General features: G+C 33.8%; 3 protein-coding genes and 1 pseudogene across 3 annotated transcripts; 2 read left to right on the top strand and 2 right to left on the bottom strand.

Moving 5' to 3' along the window:
- Positions 1 to 4,184: 4,184 nt before the first annotated feature.
- Positions 4,185 to 11,517, top strand: LOC103497870 (cysteine-tryptophan domain-containing zinc finger protein 7). The gene is made up of 12 exons (XM_008460252.3): positions 4,185 to 4,472; positions 4,616 to 4,779; positions 5,611 to 5,683; positions 5,785 to 5,912; positions 6,145 to 6,531; positions 6,617 to 7,551; positions 7,727 to 8,106; positions 8,207 to 9,510; positions 9,601 to 9,758; positions 10,318 to 10,475; positions 10,599 to 10,753; positions 10,897 to 11,517. The coding sequence occupies exons 2-12, from the start codon at positions 4,621 to 4,623 to the stop codon at positions 11,113 to 11,115; spliced, it is 4,056 nt and encodes a 1,351-aa protein (XP_008458474.2). The 5' UTR covers positions 4,185 to 4,472; positions 4,616 to 4,620; the 3' UTR covers positions 11,116 to 11,517.
- On the top strand, positions 5,939 to 6,045 carry LOC127144094 (U2 spliceosomal RNA; annotated as a pseudogene).
- A 734-nt stretch (positions 11,518 to 12,251) lies between the features above and the next one.
- On the bottom strand, positions 12,252 to 14,139 carry LOC103497869 (pentatricopeptide repeat-containing protein At4g15720). Its single transcript, XM_008460251.3, has one exon. The coding sequence runs from the start codon at positions 14,115 to 14,117 to the stop codon at positions 12,306 to 12,308; it is 1,812 nt and encodes a 603-aa protein (XP_008458473.2). The 5' UTR covers positions 14,118 to 14,139; the 3' UTR covers positions 12,252 to 12,305.
- Positions 14,140 to 16,655: 2,516 nt separating this feature from the next.
- On the bottom strand, positions 16,656 to 22,795 carry LOC103497868 (cullin-1). Its single transcript, XM_008460250.3, has 20 exons — positions 22,537 to 22,795; positions 21,924 to 22,109; positions 21,720 to 21,819; positions 20,941 to 21,126; positions 20,768 to 20,815; positions 20,483 to 20,686; positions 20,306 to 20,383; positions 20,095 to 20,184; positions 19,861 to 19,941; positions 19,669 to 19,731; positions 19,308 to 19,343; positions 19,135 to 19,221; positions 18,898 to 19,047; positions 18,765 to 18,820; positions 18,483 to 18,603; positions 18,152 to 18,313; positions 17,843 to 17,986; positions 17,537 to 17,755; positions 17,258 to 17,425; positions 16,656 to 17,169 (listed from the first exon to the last, which is right to left on the bottom strand). Exons 2-20 carry the CDS (start codon positions 22,061 to 22,063, stop codon positions 17,068 to 17,070), a joined length of 2,235 nt encoding a protein of 744 aa, XP_008458472.1. The 5' UTR covers positions 22,064 to 22,109; positions 22,537 to 22,795; the 3' UTR covers positions 16,656 to 17,067.
- Between the last annotated feature and the right edge of the window lie 762 nt (positions 22,796 to 23,557).

Below are 23,557 nucleotides of genomic sequence, written 5' to 3' on the forward strand. Positions count from 1 at the left end.
CCAAATTTTACACTTTAATTTTAAATTGTTACAAAGATAATAGATAATCTATTAATTTTAGTAATTTTTATTTTTCAATTTATTTATAAAAAAACATACATATATATATTAATAATATCCAAAGGACCCTTCGACGAACATATATATATATATATATATATATATATATATATATATATACATATATATATATATTTTGTTATTTAACTCTAAAGATAAATTTAACTATTTAGCATTTTTTATTCTTCATACAAAAAATAGACATGAATAATACGTAATACATATTTTATATTTTAACATTGTTTTAACATTATTTTCCACCCAAACCATTAATTTTAAATCAAAATTTTAACACTATTTTAAAATCCAAATTATACACATTAATTTTAGATCGTTAGTTTGAGTCCCTAAAATTATGTCAAAGATAACGTTTGATATATATCTCACCCTAAAATTTTACAAGTTAGGCCACGTTTTTCTCAGTTTTAATTCAAAATTTTCAAATTATTTTTGAATTATAATTTTATACCTTAATTTTAGATTGTTTGTTTGAATCTTTAAAATCATGCCAAATATAGTATTTGTTATATATCTCATCCTAAAATTACAGTTTGGTTTTAATTTAGTTTGAATCACCAAGACTATGCCAAATATAATGTTTGAATTCCTCAAATTATTTTGTATAATTTTATATACATGCTATGATAAAGCTGAAGATCAAATATTTGGAATTCAATAATATTTTAGCATGTATCTCTTCACTTAATTATTCTCATACATTTTAAATAATGTTGCCAATTTAAAAATATACTGGATAATAATTTAAGATACACCTGTCATATGTTATGATAAAGCTGAAAATCAAATCTTTGTAATTTAATAATATTTTAGCATATATTTATTCGTTTAATTATTTATACACGTTTTAAATAATTTTGTCAATTTAAAAATATACTTGACTACTCAGTAAACATGTTTCCTTTGTAGACGGTAACAGACGATGTGTCAGACGAAGGAGATGTGAAGGACGATGTGAAATAGACGATGTGTCAGATGAAGGAGATACAAAACAAACGACGGGTTCTCTTTTGATGCGAAGGAGATGCAAAACGGACGATGCGAAGGATGTGATGCAGATGAAGTTTGTGTTGTTAGGGTTTTCAAAGTAAGGGAAAGAAATGCTTGAAGATCTTTGTTTCCAAATTCCAAATAATAGAAGATTTGAAACGGTGGTCTGCACAAATTGAATGAGGTCTAATAACTTGCAGAGTTATGAGAATGTGATTTGATGGGTTGTTTTCTGTTTTGGGGGGAAAGTAGGGAAAGTAAAATTTTCAATTGTGGGTGCAAAAATTTATTTAATTATAGGGTATTTGGGGATTAGTAAACATGTATTTAGGAATCACTTAGGTAGGGGTATTTAAGGCATTGTTTCCCCCATTTTTATTTAAATTTTGAATGTTTTATTTAAAGTTTATATATGTATGTATATATATATATATATATTCAATATTTTACTATTTTCAAAAATGTTATTTTTCTACGGTTTTTTTAAATAATAAACACCAAAAAAAATTTAAAACAAAGGGAAACTTTAACAAAACAACAAACTATTTACGGTATGTATAAAAGTCCATGAAATTAGATATTTTTTAAATATTTCAGGTTTGTCCTTCCGCCTTTCTTATTTTCGTTGTTGCGATTCTTTCATCGTCTTCCTTCTCGCTGCGTTTATCGTCTTTCCTCTTGAAAAAAATAACATTGAAAAAAAAAATCATTTAGATTGAAGTAGCCAAATGTAAACAATTGTGTAAAAAAAATAAATCTAAGCGATCGTGTACCAATAGAATTAAAAAAAAAAACGTTTAACTAAAACTAAACGATTGTATAGAAAAGAATAAACGATTGTGTAGCAAAAGAATTAAAAAAACCGTTTAGCCAAACCTAAATGATCCTATAACCAAATTTTATATATAAAAAAAACGTTTAGATTTTGGTCCAAATCTAAACAATCGTGTACCAAATATATTACGTGCATTGTTGACAGGGTACTTTTGGTATTTTACACGATGAGTGTTTTTATTGTTTTTTGAATTATTCTATATAGTGTAATACTTTCTCACTTTTTTATATTTTTGAAAATATCCCTTAAACAAAAATATATGATATATTTACTTTAAATACATGTGAATGAAATAGAAAATTAATTTACTTTAAATACATGTGAATGAAATAGAAAATTAATGAAGAAAAAATCCCATGTATATTTAGGTAACCATGTATCTAAATCCCGGGATTATGTGTGGGTTTTTTGGTGATTTAAATATCTGTTTAATAAGCTATTTAAATAATTTAATAATTAAAGTATACTTAAAAAAAAAAAAAAAAAACTAGATTTGAGATCTAGTCTATAATATAATACAATCTCCCTTAAAATTATATATAAAATATTTCACGTAAAACAAAATCCTTTTTAAGTTTGGAATTCCAATTTGATTAGGGTAGAAATTAGGTCTTCTAAGTTCTTATAAATAGGACATCTGCTTTGGTCGAATTTAGTTCATCATGTGACATAGAATAACTAATGTGTTCTTAATAATTGGATTTTTAATAATTAACATGGTTTCTATTTTACTGTTCTTTCTTTAAAAGCTCGTTATATCTATTTCATCTATTTCATTCACGTGTTTTTAAATGAAAATTTTAACTATTGAAATTGGTAAAAATTTGGCTATTTTCTCTAATATCAACCGAGTTTCCCTCTAGAGTCTATACTAAATCCTACTCTATGTATTAAGTTGCCAATTCCCTCAGTTCAAGTCGATACTTGTGGGGTCCGATCTCTCGTTAGGTCCTTCATCTCTAACGAAATTTCTTATTTTATGACTCATTATGTACCTTTTTAGTTGTAAAGAAACCATCGTATTACCTTCATACCTAAAATTTAAGAATTGTTAGGAACATATTTGATACTTGTGTTTCAAGATGATATAGCTATGAGTTTGGTTTTTCTTTATTGGTTTTTTTCCCCTTCTTTGGTTAGCTTTGTTCTTGACTTCAAATTTTGGTGCATTTACTTCTAATTTTAATGTCATACCACATTTGCAAAAAAAAAAAAAAAAAAAAAAAAAGTGACATTGTTTATTTTAATAGCGTTGGAATTACACCCATATAGATTCTAAAAGCATTATTTTTTAAATTACAAAAATTGATGGAATTTTAAAATGCACACGATTTTTTTTAACATTATTTTACTATTTTTAAAAATACCCTGTTTAAATTATATTTAGTTTCTCAAAAATTCAAAATTGACACCAAATTTAAAATTATATTTATAATAATATTGCTTCCAAAACATAATCAAAAGATAGCTTTAGAATTTTCTTTTAAAAAAAGATAGCTTAAAAATTTGTTTTTTAAAAAACATAGCCAAAATTATAGCCGATATACTTGAGTTCACACTAAAGTTTATTTGTATAAAAAATTCAATCTAAATACTTTTTCAAAAAATTGTCATTTGATAAAATATTTATTGTTAATTGTAAACAGTCTGTTAATTTAAAAATATTCATTTTTCTAATATCTACTTAAATAAAGTAATCCTTTGAGATTTCGATTTGGAATGTGAAATTTAATTTTAGTACTTTAAGTAAACCTTAACAAATTATATATATATACAATTCAACAAAATTCAACAAAATATATATAATTCAACCAAATTTGGTGGAACTTTTCAACCAAATTCAACAAAGTCCAAAAAATAAAATAAAATAAAACTCACTCAAAAATCTATTGGCATAAAGATTTTTCATTTTAATTACTTTTTTCCCCAAACTTCCCTCGAGGAAGGTAGATTAAAATCAAAGATTTATCTTTTTTTTTTTTTTTGGTTAAAATTGAAAATAAATTTTAAGAATTATAAAATACATTAAAACTCAATTAACTAAATTATTTTGTTAAAAGTCCACATGTTGAAGCAAAATCCAATTCCAAATAAAAATGAAATTCAAAGCATAGGGATAAAAAAGTAAATTTGTTATAAAAAATTAATGCCACGTGTTAATAGACTACTCGTGGGAGCAGAATTAAGCCCACACTGAGAAGAGGAGAAAAGTGAGAGAAATTTTTGGAGGAAATAATATATTTTCATCAGACGGCGGGCGGAGAATTTTTTCTCTCTTTTCTTTAGGCGGAAATCGGAATAATATAAGAACTTGAAAATCTAGTAAAAAAGAAAAAAAAAAAAAAAAAAACCCCGGAAAATCCAAACCCCAGTTCGCTTTCTTTCTACGATCATCAACTTTTCCTTGTCAAAACTCCGAAAATTTGGAACTACGAGCTCCTTCGAACCCCAATCGAATCATTGTTTCTCCTTTTTTTTGGCTTCAATCTCTTCTGGGGTTTTGTTAGATTACTCCAATAACATCAACAGTACGATCGTTTTCGCTGATCGTTCTGTTCAAGAGGAGCCGGTATCGATTTTTCTTCCTCTGATAAGGGTTTCGGTTTTGTTTTTGGTAGCGAGAGAGAAGTGCTTCGATTAAATCTGGTTTCTGGGTGTTTTTTTTTGTTTTGATTGTCGTTCTTTTCTTATTAGAATGATACTGGATTTTAGGGAAGATGATTATTGGAACTAGGGTTTTGGGTTCACATTTAATGGTGGGCTCTGTTGAGCCGATGATGATGGGGGATTGCATTGAGATGGAAGAAGGCGAAGCTTCTTGCTATCACAAGGATAATGGCGGTGATATTGACCCTGACATTAATCTCTCTTACATCGTAAGAATTTTTTCTTAAGTGTTAGAATTTATTGCCGGATTGTGACTTGTTTCTTGAATGACCCAGTGAACAAAAATCATTCTAAACTAGATTACTTGGAAGGTTTATGTAGTCTGTTTCATCATATCAATGAATGGGGTTCCTCCAAAAAGCTCAATCTTTTGCTTTTTGGTTGAGGTATATAACCAGCAACACTGCACAATGTTGGCCTTGAAGAGGCAAGGCATAACCCTTGAGGCAGTATGAATTGTAAATCATAACTAAAATCATCTAACAAATCCTAAATGAGTGTAACCAATTATTGTTAAACATAACAGTCATAAAGAGAACATAAAGTTGTTTAAAACATTGTTGCTACATTGCCTCTTCTATGAGAGGCATAAGCTTCTTGTGGTTCAAAGGAGACACGAGTTTTGAGGCTAAAAGTTAAAATGTTGGCTTAAGACGAGCCTCAGGGAATAAGCGTCAGTTTAAAAATGTACTGGAAAAAAAGAAAAGAACATGTGGAGGCTCAGTAGAATTATTTTGTTTGATGAAGTTGAATTATTAGTTTTGTTTGTTTGAATAGACTTCACTTTCTAAATAAATTTCCTAGTTGATCAGTTGAAATGAAATGAGATGGAATTCAAAATTGTATAACATCACGGGTTTTGTTTGCTTGAAAAGAATCCCTAGATAATTACTTTGGCACTTTTCTTTCTTTGATCAGCTGGGACGCCATAGTTACCCTGAAAAAGAAGTTAATTTGTTTTTTGTTTATTTACCACTTGTACATATTCGTAATTTTTTGCTTATTTGATTAACCAGACATCCTATTATTATCATGTTTAGGATGAGAAGATCGAGCGTTTTCTTGGTCACTTCCAAAAAGACTTTGAAGGTGGAGTTTCAGCTGAAAAGTTAGGTGAGTTGCCAAGTTTTCAGATTATAGAACACAAACTGCTGTTAGGTTGACGAGCCTGTGCTTTTGAAATAATCATATATGGGTTTCTAATTTGTTATTAGGGGCAAAGTATGGTGGTTATGGCTCATTTTTGCCTACATATGAACGCCCTTCTTCAATTTTGCCACACAATTTAAATCAACAGAGAGACTGCAATGCAGCACCACCTCCCGTTAATTTTCCCTTGGAGGTATATGAAAACTTTTCCAATTATTATGATGTTCTTGGCCTTTTGGCTAAGATCAAGTGTAGTATCTGTTCTTATCAGTTTAACACCTGATACATGGGCCATCGGCTCACATGATATTAAATTAAAACTTCTTCGATTATTTTAGCTATGGTGTGTGAAAAAATATTATGGAGTAACACCTTCTTATATATAAATGATATTAACTTATCGCCATATGACCATGTACCTGCAGGGTTCTTCTCAGAATCCAAAAGCTCCACCGACAAAGAGACCGGAAGCTTTTGTCTGCAATACTATTTCCTCTCGTAATACAAGGGAAATGTCTGGAAGTATCTCCGGGAGAGTAGAATCGTGCTTGCCGGCTACTAAAGTTACTAATAGTTGCCCTTCGAAAGGTGAAGCTTCAGGCAGATTAGGCAGCCCAATGAATAGCGGATCCCTTAAATTTCGAATCAAAGTTGGTTCTGACAGTGTTGGATTGAAAAATGCTGCAATATACAGTGGCCTTGGACTTGAGGACTCTCCATTGTCATCCTCACTAAACAGCTCGGACTTAAGTGAAGGGATGCTGCCCTTATCTCAAGGCCCACCTGATGAGTCTCCGTCTAAGATAATTCAGGTAACAGTTCCTCTGATTTTTTATTCTTTCGTTTTATATTGTATCTATATGCTTATCTAGCTCTCTCTCTTTCTCCTTTGAACAGGCAATGACTTCTTTCCCCGTACCCCATGGAGCATTGATATCACCTCTTCATGATAGCCTACTTTGTTTGTCAAGGAAGGAAAAACCATTACCATTACCCAAACCTGTGCCTTCTCTTGAGAATAAAAAAGACGGTTTGGCCAAGCTAGCCAATGAGACAACTTTGAAGCAAAATGACAGTACATTGGTTAAGAAGAAGAAAATGGAGGTGGTGCATAGAGAAAAGCAAGTCAATCTTAAGAATGAAGTTCATGCTTCTCGTGGCGAGGAGAAAACTACTCTAACACTTAAACGAAAATTAGACAATGAGGCTTTTGAAAGCATGGAATTCTTGCCTAATAAGTTGCAATGCAAACCTGGTTTAGAGGGTACAAAGTCCAGTGCTTACTTAGACTCACAAAAGAAGCTTTCTCATAAAGCTACACTACATGAAGCAGTTAAACAGAAGGCACTGATCAAGAAAGAAAAGCCTGAAATTGTGGGTGAGAAAAAATTTAAAGTGGTACAGACTGCTGGTGGGAAAATAGCTGGTACAATTGAGGGAGGCTTCAAGGTTAGAAGTGAAGCATCCAGAGGTAGAAAGAACACTGATTCTGACACTCCTGAATCCGAAAATAGAAGGCACAGGTTAAAACTTCACAGCAATGAGAAAGTAGGAGCAAACAATGTAGATTCTTTTAACAGCTCTGGGTTAGATGTAAACCGTATAAGTAAGGATGCAACTGAGAGGGCCTCTGTTGACTTTCAGAAGGTTAAAGGCCTGGATGACAGTGGAATCAAAATGTCCAAATGCTCAAAGGTGGTTGAACCAGCAGGGGTGGCTCCTATGGATGAATGGGTATGCTGTGACATTTGCCAGAAGTGGCGCCTTCTGCCCTTTGGGACAAAACCAGATCAACTTCCTGATAAATGGTTGTGTAGCATGCTAGATTGGCTGTAAGTTAGCTGCTTCTTCTCTGAAAAGAAAGAATAGCTTAAGTTGATCATGATTCTGGGTTTAAACATTTAATTTGATTTTGGTTATTTTTTGTTGATGTCTTATTCCGTGGTTTCATGTCAAGAGTTTTGCACATGTTATCCTGCCAGTTAATTTACTGTTGCAATTGTGTAGGCCTGGGATGAACCGTTGTGACATTAGTGAGGAGGAGACAACAGAAAAGCTTTATGCTTTGTACCAGTTACCATTGCCTCAGAGTGGAAATGCTTTTCAGAACCATGCCAATGGACTGATATCAGCTGATACTTCAAATCAAGGAAAAAAGAACGAAACTTTGAGAGAAATACAAAATCCAGTTTGCAGAATTGACCAGACTCATGGAAAAAGTTCTCTTAAAGACCAGCAGCTGGAGTTGAGGAAAAATAAAAGTCTTAATGGCTTGAGTAATCCTCCAAATAAATTGAGAAATTCAATGAATCAATCTTCCAGTGACCTGAACAACTTGGGAGAGGCGAAGAACAGAGGTAAACTGAAAGAAAAGTCCACTGATAGAGGTGAGTTGTCCATGGTATATTAATCTTCAATTTTGATAGTTAGTTGACTTTTTTTTTTTGAAAAGTTAATTAATTGGATCTTTTGATCCTTCTTCTGCAGTTAATTGCGACCAATTAAAAAGGAAGAACAAGAGACCTGAAGAAATGCGCTCTGTTGATAATCATCAAAACTTCAATATGGATGTTGGAAAGTTGGGTGGCAGTTCAAATTCTGGTTTGTCAAATATGGAAGGTGGGGAAGGATTGCTGAAGCAGGGTGATATTGGCTCCAAGAAGCACAATAAATTGAACATGGAAAATAAAATGCAAATCTCATTGAAGAAACGGGGAGGAACCACCGAGATCTCCTCTGTTGTTAGGTCCTCTGTTAATCAACCAAGTGGTAAAAGTGCCTTGACAAAGAAAAGGAAACTGAATGATTGGCAAGATGATCAAAATTCTCCTAATAGTGGAGTCCATGAATCCGTGCCTTTGAAGGAAGAAAATTGTGAAAAGTTGAGGAAGAGAAAGAAGCTTGATGTATCTAATAATTTCACTGATGGAATGGAAGAAATCAGCAAGGATAAGGAGGCAAAAATGCAAATGAAGAAGATAATTGCTAAACAAACATCAGTTCGTAAGGAGTTAACCAAGAGAAATTTAGTTGCTCGACAAGTTTCAGCTGCAGCTAATTCTAGCTCTTCAAATGTTTCTCAATCTCATTTAACGAAAGCCGTAGTGAAAGTATCTCCTGCTGAATCAGTTTCATCATCTCCCATGAGGTCATCTGGGCTCGATCAATTTGGAGGAGAGAAAGAGGAGATTACCTCTAATATTCATCCCAGCTCTCATGCTCTCAACACGAACAGCAAGAAAATCAAAGCTTCGCCTGTAGTTCAACACCATTTAGTTACTGTTGGTGCAAATGCTATTAAGCAGCCTAGGTTGTGCAATAATCGTATAGACGACAGTATGGAGCCCAGCCACAAGAAACACAAGAAAGAGAAGATTAGTGTTGGCGCTGAAGGATTGGAAACCCCTCAAAATCTCAAGGGCAATGATTCTGAAAACCAGAGATCAGATGCTTTATTTCAATCAAATAAAGCAGTTAGACTTGCGTCAAAGCGAAATCAGGATTTTGAAGCAGGAAATAAAGGTGATCTGAGAACACTAGAAAAGAGGGACGGAAAAGTAGAACCATCCCATCCTGGTGCTGATCCTTTACGAGTTTCTATTAAGGCAGGAGATTCCCATCAGCTTAATGCTGATGCCCCCCGTGATAATGTGGTAGTGTCTAAAAGAACACCTGACCGATCTAGAGATGTTAATGCTTCAAATATCAACAGAACGAAATCCTCTAATCAGACCGCTAGTGATACATTGAAAGATGCCAAGAAACTCAGAGACGAAGCAGATCACTTGAAGGTTCCCCCATTGCTGCAACTCTCTTGCAACATTGTTGCTAGGATGGGACTTGTTTCCAATTCTTATTTTGTTTTCTTATGTATTCTGTAGAACTCTGGATTCACTTTTGAAAGTAACGAGCTTTACTTCCAATCTGCTCTGAAGTATCTACATGGAGCATTCCTTCTAGAGACTCTTGATAATACAAGTGGCAAGCCTGGTGATATTTCTCCCATACGATTGTATAGCACTACAGCCGAATTGTGCGAGTAAGTAAAAATGATCATCATTATAGTCACCTTTTTTTTTCATTTTTTGGGTCTATTTTATAGCCTTTAAATGCAAGTAGTTGATAGCTCAGGGTTCTTCTATGTTTGAAACTTTACTTTTCCAATGGTTGGTCTTTAAATGGTGCTAACTGATAAGCCAATCTGGCTTGTGCCGAATTTGGAGGCTGGACATAAGTTCGTATATGAGACAAGAGACATTGTTTTGTACCTGAAATAAAATCCTGCAGCCACCAACCTACTTTAGCTCGACCTTTGACTCTGGCAGCTTAAAATAGACCATGTCAATACTTCAAACTTTTGGACTCCATCTTAAGAAAGTTCTCTACCATTCGATTTGATCATATATTTAAAATGTCTTGGATAGTGTTTGCCAGTCCTGAGTTCAACATTGAAATCTTTGCCGTGAGTTTCTTTATCTTTTGTTTTATTTTATGGACATAGATGTCTTTGAATTTTTATTTAACGAAAATGTTCAAGAGTGTTTGATGTTGATGACTCGAACCTTATTTCAACTTGCAAACTCCCAATCATTTTGCAGGTCCTGCGCTCTTGAATATGAACGTCGCCAAGAAATGGCTGCAGCATCTTTGGCATTTAAATGTATTGAAGTAGCTTACTTGAGGATAGTTTACCATAAACATTCAAGCATCAATGGAGACCGACTAGAGATGAACTCATTTCGTTCAATTGTGCAAGGTAATAGGAAAATGATTATATGATTTTTGAAGGAGACAAAACTGAAATTCATTGGTTTATTGCAACTCTTCTCTCATCTATTAATCAACATTGTGATTCTCTTTTAATGTATCCTTTCTTCAGGCGAGTCTCCATCTTCTTCTGCATCAGATGTTGATAACTTAAGCAACCACGGAGCTATGGATAAGGCTACTTTCGACAGAGGTAGTTCCCTCGGTGCTCGAAGTCAGATCTGGAATGCTGGAACCTGCACAAGTTTTGCTCGGGTCCTCAATTTTGTAAGTTTCCATTTCTACAAGAATACAAATAACTTTCGAGATCAGATTCACCAGAAATTTTATACTGCTATTGTCAATTCCTATTTCCTTTTGCAAATACAAATCTCGAATGTGAACATCTGGGGAATGTTTCAATGTTGCAGGCTCGTGATATGAATTCAGCCATGGAGGCCTCAAAAAATTCTCGAAACGCATTTGTGGCAGCCAGTTCATGTGCTAGTGAAGGAAAGCATGTGGACTACGTTGCATCAGTTAAAAAAGTGATTGATTTCAGCTTCCAAGACATTGGTGAACTCGTACAGTTGGTTCGGGTTGCTACACAGATGATAACTCACTCGGGTTTTTGCAGTGGTAGAGATTAGGTCAAAGATGTAAATAGTTATTTTTCTTTGGATTATTCTTCCTTGAGGTGATCAGTTGAGAAAGGCGAGGCATTGAAACTGACTTCAACCTGATGATATTGGTTAGGAACATTTAGGATGTTACACAGTTCGTTACTTACCAATACTTTTGTACAAAGCGAGATCAATTAGGAAATTCAAAATGTAATTTTTAATTATTCTTGATCTGAGGAATTTTTTTTTTCTTTTTCTTTTTTCCCACCCTCCTGAGGGTCTTGTAAAGGCTTGATATCTTAGCTCCTAAAAGTGGAGCTCTAGTGAAAAAAAAAGGTTGCAGCCTTTTAGTTTTAGGCCAACCACATATTCAAGTGTTCAAATAATATCTATTCATTTGGCAACCATAGTGAAGTATTTATCCAGTCATTACAGTTGCACAAGTTATTTTGAAGCACCTTGTTTCTTTTTTTTCTTGTCTTCTCATTTTTCAAAGGTTTAAATTTGGGTTGGAATTTGTTTGGGAGATTTTTTTTAGACCAATTAACTTTATGTTGCGAGTACAAGTTGTATCCATTGTTTTTTTTTTCCTCCTTTTCATTCTTGATCTTTATGCATGTTAGGAGGTAAGGAATTTAGATTTCTATAGTCATTGATTTTTTTTTTTTGACTTAGTCAATGAATTAGATTTCAATAAAACTATTGATTTTTTTGTTAGTCAACGAACTAGATTCAAGTATGTTAGGAGTGATTCTAAAATAATTAAAATCACTTTTGTAATTTCAAATTTATTATGAAACATAATCTTAATCTTAAAAGAAATTTAATAGTAAATTAGTTTGAGAGATTAAAATTGTGTTGATCAAGTCAATTTTTTAGATTTTCAATTTAAAAAGTGATTTGAACTTTTAATCGTCTAGAACTATTTAAAAAAAAGGAAAAGATAGTTAGATTTAAATAGTTTTAAACTTTTAAAATATAAATTATTGAATTTTCAATCGTGTCTAATAAGAACATATTTGAAATTTTCAAACTGATGTATTAAATATTAAATACGATTTTATTTCTTATCGAACTCAAAGCTTATAACATTGTAATTTAACCAATCCTCAAGCAAGTATATACATTGAATTACAAGTTTTTCTTGTCAAAAAACAGAACAATTTTGAAAACAAATTTGGGTTTGGGATTCAATAATTCACTGTGTTCTTAACAAATTACCAGAAACCATTGCAAGTGCAACAACCACTTTGGAAATGATGAAATCTATTAATGTCTCTAACCACAAATTCTCTCTCCATAATCTCACTTATAAGCTTGAAAGCCTCATGACAATCACTGCACATTCTCAAGTTCTTCATTATTCTTATAGTAAGTCCTTTTGGAATGCTAATCAAACCAAATCCCAATGCCAATCTCTCACTGTGCAACCAAACCTTTTCCTCTTCTGCCTCTTCTTCTATATCAACAAACACCAATCCTTTCCTTCCTCTTACGTAACCTCGATCTTTCATTTTCTGGTCCAACTCTCTCAGTAAACACAACACTTCATCGCCTCGTGGGCATGAAGTTATTTCCCCGGCGTAGAATATGTAACTTGAATCTTTTATCTCGATCCAACTGCATCCTGGTTCTTTGTGAACTCCAGTATGTTTCATCTCAACTCGGAGTTTGTGAGCCTTCTCCATATCTCCAGCCGACGCGTAAGCATTCGACAAAGTAACATATGCACCAGCAACTTGTCTATTGGAATTCACGAGTTGCTGACAAGCTTCAGCTGCAATATCTACCCTGCCATGGCACCTACTCGCTGAAAGCAATGCTCCCCACAACAATGCCTTGTCATCAGGAGCTACATCCATCGATTTCGCTATGTCAAAGGCTTTATCTAGCTCCCCAGATCGAGCTAGCATATCGACAACACATGTATAATGCTTAGTCTCAGGCATTATCCCATATTTCTCATACATGGATGTCAAATAATAAAGGCCCTCATTAGGGAGCCCTGAATGGCTACAAGCATGCAAGACTCCAAGAAGAGTGATATGGTTAGGTTTCAGTCCTTTTCTAACCATTTCTTCAAAGAGTTGAAGAGACTTTCTCCCAAATCCATACTTTGCTGTGCTCACAATCATCGAAGTGTAAGGAATAACAGAAGGGTTTGAAATTCTGTTAAAAACGTTATCAGAATAATCAAGACTCCCACATTTAGCATACATATCAACCAACACACTTGCAACTACCTCGCTCGAATCACAGCCAAGACAAATAGCTGCACCGTGCACGACTTTTCCCGAAACCAGCCTACCCAGGCTTGCACAAGCACTAATCACACTAGCTAACATGTAAGGATTTGGACGTTCAGAACTTAAACTAGTGAATTCCCTAAACACTTTTAATGCTTCATCACCATGAGCATTCTGAGCATAAGCAGCAATCATCGAAGTCCAAGAAACTATATTCTTACAAGACATGGAATTAAAGACACTCCTAGCTTTAACAACATCATTACACTTTCCATACATATCAATAAGAGAAGAACAAACCACAATATTACATCCATAACCAAAAATCTCAACATGGGCATGGAACCTTTCACCATATCTTAAATTCGAGAGGATCGAACAGGCCTTAATCGCAGTCGCAAAAGTGAAATCATTAGGAACAACTGGACTTCTCAACATTTCCCCAAACAGCAAAAGAGCGGTACTCGGCTGGCCGTTGTCGACGTAACCAGCCATGAGTGAGGTCCACGACACAACATTTGGGTTGGGCATTTCATCGAACAGTCGGTGTGCAGTTGCAATACTGCGGAACCGGACATAGCAATTGATGAGATGGTTGACAGTGACAGTATTGTTTAAGAATCCAAGCTTTAAGGCTATGGAGTGAGTGGAGATTGAAGAAATCAAATCGTTGCAATTCCGAAGATGGAGACTGAGATTTTCAATGGTTTGAAGAAATGGCCGTTCGTTTTCGCGGGAAAGATAAGGCCTGGTGAGGGCAAAATGGAGATTTCGTTTCAACATTAGTCAAGAAATCCTTTTTGTATTTCTTTCTCTTTCGTATGGTTTTCTTTTAACTCGAGCAAGGATTTGTAGGTTACATGCATTAAACGCTGTCGTTTCAACCCTTATCTAACTAAAATAAAAATTATTATAGAAAAAAAGTACTTTTTTTTAAGAAAAGACATTTTCAAAGTTTTTTTTAAATAAAAAAAATGTTCGATTATTTTAAAATTAAGTATTTGAAAAGTTAAACCAAATAAATCCTAAAATTTATTAAATTATTGTTATTTCATTTGAAGGTTATGTAACAATTTTTTAGCAGAAAAAATCAATCTCTTCAAGTGAAAAGGTTGTACTTAAAGTTGACATACAAATCTTTGATACTATATATTCTATAACTACAAAACTCAGTAGACAAATATCACAAAGGTCAAAGATTTCCACCTATAAAATTGTAGAAATAATTGTTGAGCTTAAATTTCATTTTATTTGTAAACTTTGAATCTTGTTATTCTTTAATCTATAAATAATGAAAGATATAGTATTAAATTTCAATCGGTTTTTAACTTATGTTTTTGGATCAATTGAAGATTTTAAAATAACTTCAATGTATTAGTGAAATTATTATTTTATTTTAAGATAAAATGTATTCTTAATCCCTGAAATTTGAAGTTCATGTCTATTTGATCCCTAAAGTTTTAGAACAAATACTTTAGTCCTATGTTTGCTAAAAACTTCTAAATGGTCCACGAGTTAACTATACTTAACGCTTACTAGGCCCATTAAGTGCCAACATGGACATTAGCTATATTTGACAATGCATAAATTTTATTGAATTAGTTAAAAAATAAATTAATTAAAATAAAAGCTTTAAAATAGACCTATAAATATTTTTCATTTAAAAAATGACAAATAAATATAGATAATTAAAAAAAAGCTTTTACAAAAATAGCAAAAAGAATTATGAAAATAGAGTCCATGTCATTACATTTTCTGAATTACAAAAGTAACAAATTTAAAATATATGTTATGGGCTATTTTTTCTAAATTCTTTTATGCAATTTCCCTCGTGAAAATAAATAATTGATCATTGATGTTTATAATAATTAAAGTTGTACGTATATTCTAAAGCTTTGAAACATTTTAATTTATTTTTCAACTAATTAAATTAAATTAAATAATATCCACTCGGCATTTAACCATTCAACTAAGTTAAAATTAATTCAGCGATCATTTAAAAGCATTTAGCAGACGCGGTAGACGAAAGTATATGTTTTAAAATGGATCGAATAGACATTAACTTCAAATTAAGAAATCAAAATGCATTCAGTATCTATATGTTGAGTAGCCCTGATAATTGTTAAATGAGGAGTTGGATATTGTTCTAAAAAGGAAGAATAAGAAGAAATTTTGGGGAGATCAATGGTCTGAAATTTGCAATAAATCATTCACATAATCTCTTCTTTGTCATTTTCATACAAGGGCCTTGTAAATAAATACAGAACAAAAATATATATATATATATAAAGCACACGTGGCACATGATAATAGGTAAATCCAATATTCTGCTAGAATGAATCGTAACAAAGGAATTCTTGTGTTGTGGCTCCTTAGCCCTCCTTTTACGTAGCTGACTCTGACGAGTTTGACACGTCGGCTTTGCTGATTGTCTTATCCACGTTTAAATTTAAATAAAAAAAAAATATATAGAATGAAAATATGCTTTTCAATAAATAAATAAATAAAATATATCTATACAAGTCTCAAGATCTTGTACTAGAAATGTAGATAAGGAAATTAATGTACCACCGAAAGTGATCGATAACTAGTTACACCAATAGTGACATCCCAATATACTAATAATCACAAAGTTCTGAAATCCAAATTTCTTTACTTTGTATAAAAGAAAATATATATGTTTGAATCCTCACCAAAATGAATAAGAATAATAAGATAAAAATCCATCAAGATTACTGGTATAGTGAAAGAGATTGTCAGATGAACAAAAAAGATATCCATTCAACCAATATTAAACATAACCATTTTTATTTTGTTGACAAGAATAGGATATGGAACCGATCACTATGCCAGTTCCAACTGCTTATTAGGTGTTATAACAGCCGCATAACGCATTTATCGAAATTAGATGGAGGGGAAAAGTTAAAAAACAGTACTTAAAAAAAGAAAACAAAAACTGTAAAAAAATTTAGGAAAACGAATAGAGATAGAAAACACTACTTTGTCATCAAATAAATAAATAACAACAACAACAATAATAATAAAAGCCAACTGTTCAACGATAGTCTCCCCAGAAAACCATCAATTTCTGTCCAAAACCGTCAACCGACCTATGACCACACCTAATCCCATCCATACAGAAGGGAAACCTTCCATTCGGGAGGTAGAGAAGGTCAAGATTCAGAATGTGCAAAAGAGACGAAGATGAATCGTAGGAAGTATTTGAAACAAGTCAAGAACAAGGAGGTTTTTCCAGAGATATTTTTTTTACTTCATCTGATGCTTAGTATTCAAAATTAACAATAATAATAATAATAACAATAAAAGGAGAAAAAGCAACAGATGTACAATTTCAACTAAAAATCAACCAAAGTCCAAGACGTCCTCGTAATACACTGACTTAGAATGGATCCACTCATTATATAAATCGGACCATTTTATATTAAAAATAACTCAAATCTTTACTTCCCCCCCGTTTCTCCTCCCAAAAGTGCACACATAAACTTTATAATTGGGGTTTTCTCTAACCTCGTTCTGATGGCAAAATGTACAAATCTTCATTCCATCAGCTCCTGGTTTTTTTAAGATTTCACGAAAAAGCGGCACACAGACTACAGAGGCTACAGCAAGGCAGCACATCACTCGTGCTCGAGCCCCACTTACACCACGAGCCTTCCATGCTATCTCAAATAGCACCAGTTCGCCACCCTCGCCTGTGGTGGTAAGACAAAGATCAAGCCAAGTACCTAAACAAGTGGGGGTTGTCTTTGTCTCTCTCTAGATAGTCCCGAGTGATCAGGTCTTCAATTCTCTTCTTTATCGCCTTGAAATCGGGCTGCATAATGTCCGTGTTTCAGTAACTATGAGAAGCTGAGAGAAAGAATCACTATATGAAGTTAAAAGAGATGTGCTGGATTACTGACCTTGAACATACGACCCAATTGCTCGACGCACTCCATCACTAGTTGCTGATGACCAAGAACTTTTCGACTCTTCATGATACGCACGATTGAGGCGTCAATAGCATACCTTCGATCCTTGTCAACATCTTCAATGACTTTCTTTTTCTCATCCACAGGCGGAAGAGGGATCTACGCAACAAACAACACCACATTCATTACGAGGAAAAGGAGCAAGGCAAATAAATAGTTGGAGAGGACCTTAACAAAAGGACTGACGAGACAATATGATGATCCTTATACCTTTATTCTCCTCATTTTGTCGGAGAATTTTGCATTGAACTCAAAATGATCGTTCGGTGAGATGGTTTTCGTATTTGGCTCCTTATTAAGAATTTTATACTTGGCACACGACAATGAGTGGAGCAGTCTAACAACATCATCATCACTCAAATTTAATTGTGTCATGATTTCGGAGTAACTTAGTCTGTCCGAAGAATTGAATAGCAACAGGGCAGAAGCCTACATTTAACAAACAGAAAGCAAACTTATCATATCAACAACAATACTCTTCAGGAAGAGGTCAAAACAACTTTATAAGCACTTCACCTGATATGTTGTCACAATCAGCTCCATCGTCTTCGGTTCAAATTTTCCACTGATGTTACAAGTACCCAATGAGTAAATCCATGTAAGTTTTCTATGCTTGGTTTTTGTTTGATAAAACTCTCTGAAAACTTCAACACACTTTACCTGAATCAAAAAGAACACATGGTTTGTTATGACAAGCGTCCAAGTTTTAAGGCACAACCAAAACTATCATTGTAATTCCCACCCACCCCCCAAAAATATATATATATACACACATGCATACATAACATATATATCTATATATATAAAAGAGAAACCAACGCATACCATCTCCGCCGGCAGGTTGAGGTCAAAAGACTTGTAGCTTGGCCAAAATCCAGTAGTCAAAACAGTAACAGTTAGGTCGATTCCAGGACTAGCTTGTGGATTATTGCTCAGATACTCTTCGAAACTAGTTTGGTTCTCCCTTGCCAAAGTCAAATCAGTAACCTAAATATATGAATTTAACATTAGCAGCTCATTCTTCCTTCCATCTGAAATGTTAATAATTGTTTAAATGGATAATGGATTATTGTTTTTGTAGAAAGCTTATTGCATAAATTGAGATAAATTAAAATTTGTCTAACATTAAAAATAATCATAGTAAATTTGTGCTTACCATTCCCTCCATCTTAGAAGTGAACTGACCACCACATTGTTGCTTCAATTTGGTCAATATACTTCTCTCGTGGTCATCGTTGGCGCTCTTATCAAAGAGAAGCCTTCGGGCAAGTTTTTTTCTGCGACCAATGGTACAAAATAAGTTGTTTCAACTTTCAAGATAACACGTATTTTGAAAAGAACAAAACAAAACAAATGACACTGAACACTCTTATCAAGGTCAATAAAAAAACACGCATTTTGTAAGAGCAACAACCATCTAAAGAGTATCAACATTCACCTATAGAATTCAGCAAACAGATCTTTGTCGCAGATGTATGCCAACAACTTCACAACCTGTATTTTTAAATCATATGAAATCCGAAGTTCCAACACAAAATGAACTTCAAATGAATAATAAACAGAAAAATTACCTTCTCAAGTGTCTCTTCGATTGCTTCATCACTCAACTTCTCACTCCCACCTTTCTTAAGGATGTTATCGCAGAAGGTAGCAAGCAATTCTGCACTAGAACTTCCAGCAACACCCTTATTGCAAAAGACTTCAAAAGCTTCCTTGAGAGCCTACACACAAAAATACACTTCAAAAAAGGGTAGAAGTATGCAAATGATATGAATTGCACCGAGTGTCAATGACGCGAAGTCACATACCTTATGGAAAAGTGTGTGGTTTTGGAAACAATCATTCACATAAGCCAAGTACTTGTCGTGAAGCTCAATCACTTTTCTTACAAAAACCTGAATCAAACATTTATCTCAGCTACCATTCACAACAAGACAAAAAATATATATATAATCTAGAAGTTTGAAGCCAAAAGACACACCTGTTCCTGCAGACCAACTATGTCCTTTTTCTCGGCCTAATAGATTAAGAAAGAACACAGAAACAGAACAGAGGGTCATGTAAAAAGCCTTGCATAGAAATATTATGATTTGTAAGGGCCATTTTAAAATAAAACCATCATCATCAATTCACTCCCAACAAATTAATCCTTGCAACAATTACATAGAAAAAAAAGGAAGAAAGGTAAAACACATCAACAATAACTCCCATTCTGCATACTATCCATTAAATGAGTAAAAATCATAACAGAGTGGTTGAATTGCATATTATCCATTAAATGAGTAAATAAATCGAAGAAATTGGTCTGTCAACAAAAAAATCAAACTAAATGAGATAGAAACCTTCTTGTTACTTGCAGCATCTTCTGCCTGTTTGACCAGTGCTGTTCCTTCAGCAGTTACATGCTGAATAAATAATACAAGAAAAAGATCTTTAAGTAGAAAGTAATTTAAAAATTGAACAAGGGATTATTCTAAACTCGTTATATCCTTTCAAAGAAAAAGTATAAGAGAAAATAAATGCAGACTACCGACCTGCTTAAATATGTTGGAAACTGGGTCCAATCCCTTCGGTATTTTGGAGAAGAGACGGAACATCCTTGACAAATCTTCCACCTAAAAAAACCCATCATCACCATGAGCCAAAAAGATTCAAGAAAAGGGAAATGGAAGACAAGAGAAAAAAACAGACATCAAGGAAGAACCACAATTAAATATATTATTTCAAATATGGGAAAGAATATACAAAACATAGTTCATAGTTAGTACCTTGTCATCTCTAAGCAATGCATGGCATCCTGAATGCTCTTTTTCCAGCAGTTGAGTAGCATACACAGATAACAGTTCGTGTTGAACTTTCTACAAGAATGGAAACTAGAATAAACGGAGAGAGAGAGAGAGAGAGAGAGAGAGAGAGAGAGAGAGATCTACTGAAGTATATAAAGAAAGTGGAAGGATATCACAAAAGTTCACCACAAACCTCCAACAACTTTGGCTCGCTACTAGAGTGCAAATAGTGGGAAACCCTATCCTTTTCTCGCTTCAAGCACTCCTCTGCCTAGAAAATCAATCGCATCAGTAAGAACCCATTTCCATGCATTAGAAAAATGTTTTTCAACTGATTTTTATTTCTTTAAAAAAAAGGAAAATAAATTACTTTTAGCATATAATCGGGACAAGAATCTTCTAGGATCCAATTGGAAGCCTTCCTAGAGTAATAAGCAGCAGTATCTTTAAGCATGGCAGCTTCAAAGTCATTTTCATAGTAATCCATTTGCCCCATACCAATTTCCACAAATATATCTAATACATTCTTCAGTAGAGCTCTGTCAATCTGTTCTCCTTCACGTTCTTGATCAATCTGATTTAGACCATAATTATTAAGTACGTCTAAATCCCAAAACAAATTAGAAAATGAGAGGGAGGAAGGGGGAAGACGTACCAATGAGATTACTGCATCCCTCACTTTACTGTTTAGCTCTTTGTACACCTGAGATGAGTAAGATTAAGATTTAAACTAAAATTCCAAATGAATCTATAAGTAAATTGAAGTGGAACAAAGATGTTCGAGCTTGGACTTGAAAATGAAGCCACAAATTCAAAGTTGAAGCATACCAATTCGCGGAAGCATGTGAGGCCAACTTCATTTAGAGGTGGAAGTGACCTTCGAGCGATGAAGTACCGATCAAGATAGTGGAAGAAGCGAGAAAGCCACCTCACCATGACTTTATGGTTTGTCCACCTTTTGACTAGTTCTCTCAACATGAACTCGTCATGCTTCTCCCTCAAGGATGGTAAGACCTAAGTTCACCACAATTAACAAAAAGAGAACTTTATGGTTTATAAATTATTAGAATGAAAAAGTCTCCATCAATAGATCCCCTGAAAGAAAAAATCCAGCAATATAAACGATACATAAAGGAAGAAAAATATATTTAGAAATGTGATTATGTGCCCACGGCCACATGCATGTGGTTTTCCAAACGAAGTCGTGCATGTAAAGCACTCCAAAATTGCACCACAAAATTTTAACATGGATGAAACCAAACTGATAAAAATTGCAGTATGTACATGCATTGGTGGTCTGATGAATAGGTAAGTTTAACTCTGTAGGTTGGATTAATGTACAAGAATCACATGGTCACACCCTCCATTGCCAAGCAAGTGTGAAGGTTGGATTTATGGAGTGCAAACTGTGCGTGTGCGAATTCAATTTTAACCACAACAATTTCCAATCGAACAAACTTTATTAAGCTCCCTCATCTTTGAAGTGATCTCTACTCCTTTTCTACACTTTCCACATAATTTCATTTAAATGACGCAATAACCGCGAGTTGTTGATAAGGGATATGAATCAGATCGTAAAGGATGTCTCAGATGAACTTGTTTCTCACCATAGAAGTGATGTACTCTTCAAAAGATTCACGATATTTATCATACAGCTGCTGGGAGTAATCATGCGGCGGCTTTTGGGTGCACATGTTATATATGGTACTGCAGATGAAATCCAGAAGAAAACAAACCGAATATAATAAGATCACGGCGCGATCATATGAAGAAAATTGAACAAGAAACTTCGAACAACACAAGAAAAGTACGTGTAAAGCATCATGTAGTCCTCGGAGCTGAACTGGGGCTCAGGCAAGCCCTCAAGAATGTTCTTCAACTTTGTGATACCCTTCTGCATAAACTCCCATCCCTGTTCCAAGTCAATAGTCTTCCGCTCGCCCATTGTCATGTCGTCACAAATCTCCTAATCCAAGAGACCTAATACTCAAAGATACCTGCAGATCATAAAACCAGCCTTCGATGTTAGCATTCGTGCTGGAGATTAAAGAACAGTTCGCCAGAAAGAAAACCCTAAATCCATAATTCACCCCCTCCATCCATACATAAAACAATAATCAAAAGTAATGCAGTGTCTCCATTAATATAAGCTTAAAAACAGAAGCTCCATAAATCATAGAGACGACGAGATTAAACAAACTCCTACAAAATCCAAGGTATCACCGTCATTCGTTCTTAATCATACATCTTCGTCAACGAAAAATCAAAGCACGTAAAATCAACCACGAGAACCAAAATTCAAAGCAAAATTTAGAGAAAAAAAAAGGATAAAATAAAACAATCCTAATGATCTAAACATAGATCCAGAATCACACATAAAAACACCATTAAAAAAAATCATCGGAGCAAGAAAAAGAAGACGACCTGATACGGTCGTCGACGAAACCCTAATATCCTAATCGAGAATCGAACTCCCTATAAATGATGGCGGAGGAAGAGAGAAGCCAACGAAGCTCCGCCGGAGAAATCTCAACGGCGAAAAAAAAAGATGAGAAATGCGATAGCGGTCGGGGGAAAGGTGAAAAAGACTCGAGGCCCCGTTGGATGGGTAGTGAATGAATGACCCTCTTCCGTGTGTTTAAGGATTTTTTTTTTCTTTTTCTTTTTTATCTTTTCTTTTCTTTTCTTGCCAATTTTAATTCTTCGCATTTTCGCGTGGATTTTTAAATTGCTTTTCTTGCAAGAAAGGGCTTAAACTCCCTGTTTTTAGTCTTTGACCCCTAAAGTCGTCAAAATTTGTTGTCGTTGCCGTTTTGTACGTAAATTACATTCATTTTCCATTTGATTTTATGGGTATGGGAGCAAGGAATCTCCATGGAAAATTTTGCGGATATCATATTCTCTACTAAAAATTATTTTCCGTTTAATTCTTCTTTTGAAAACATTCAATTAAAATGCATTTTCTAGTCCGTGTGAATATTTTTTCCTCTTCGTCTAAGTTGATATTCTTTGCCAATAGAAGGATTCGTGAAGTTTTGATTATGAAAAAAATGAAAGTTTTTATATTTTTGTCCTTTAATTAGGATCATAGATCGAAAACTCAAATAAAACTCTGCCAGTTAGATATAAGGAGGTATGAGCGATCAACGATCGATCGAAGTTGATTTTTCAACCAAACTGATTCCAATCGACCACAGTATGGGAATGACAGAACATACTCCAGTTGTTATTCCAAACAAAACCGACTTCGAACCGATTTTGGTCGTTTTTTGTTGGAGCAAAATTTTATTTGTTGAATTATTTTTAAAGATTTTCTTACTAATTGTTAGTTTTTTAATTAGAATTACCCTACGGCCTCCTATACGATCGTATAAGAGGTGAACAATCAGATAGAAAGCTAAATAATTGTTTAACAAAATACCTCTTAAAGACTTAATTAAAACAT

Source organism: Cucumis melo, chromosome 11 (assembly GCF_025177605.1).
Source record: "Cucumis melo cultivar AY chromosome 11, USDA_Cmelo_AY_1.0, whole genome shotgun sequence".
Lineage (NCBI taxonomy): Eukaryota > Viridiplantae > Streptophyta > Magnoliopsida > Cucurbitales > Cucurbitaceae > Cucumis > Cucumis melo.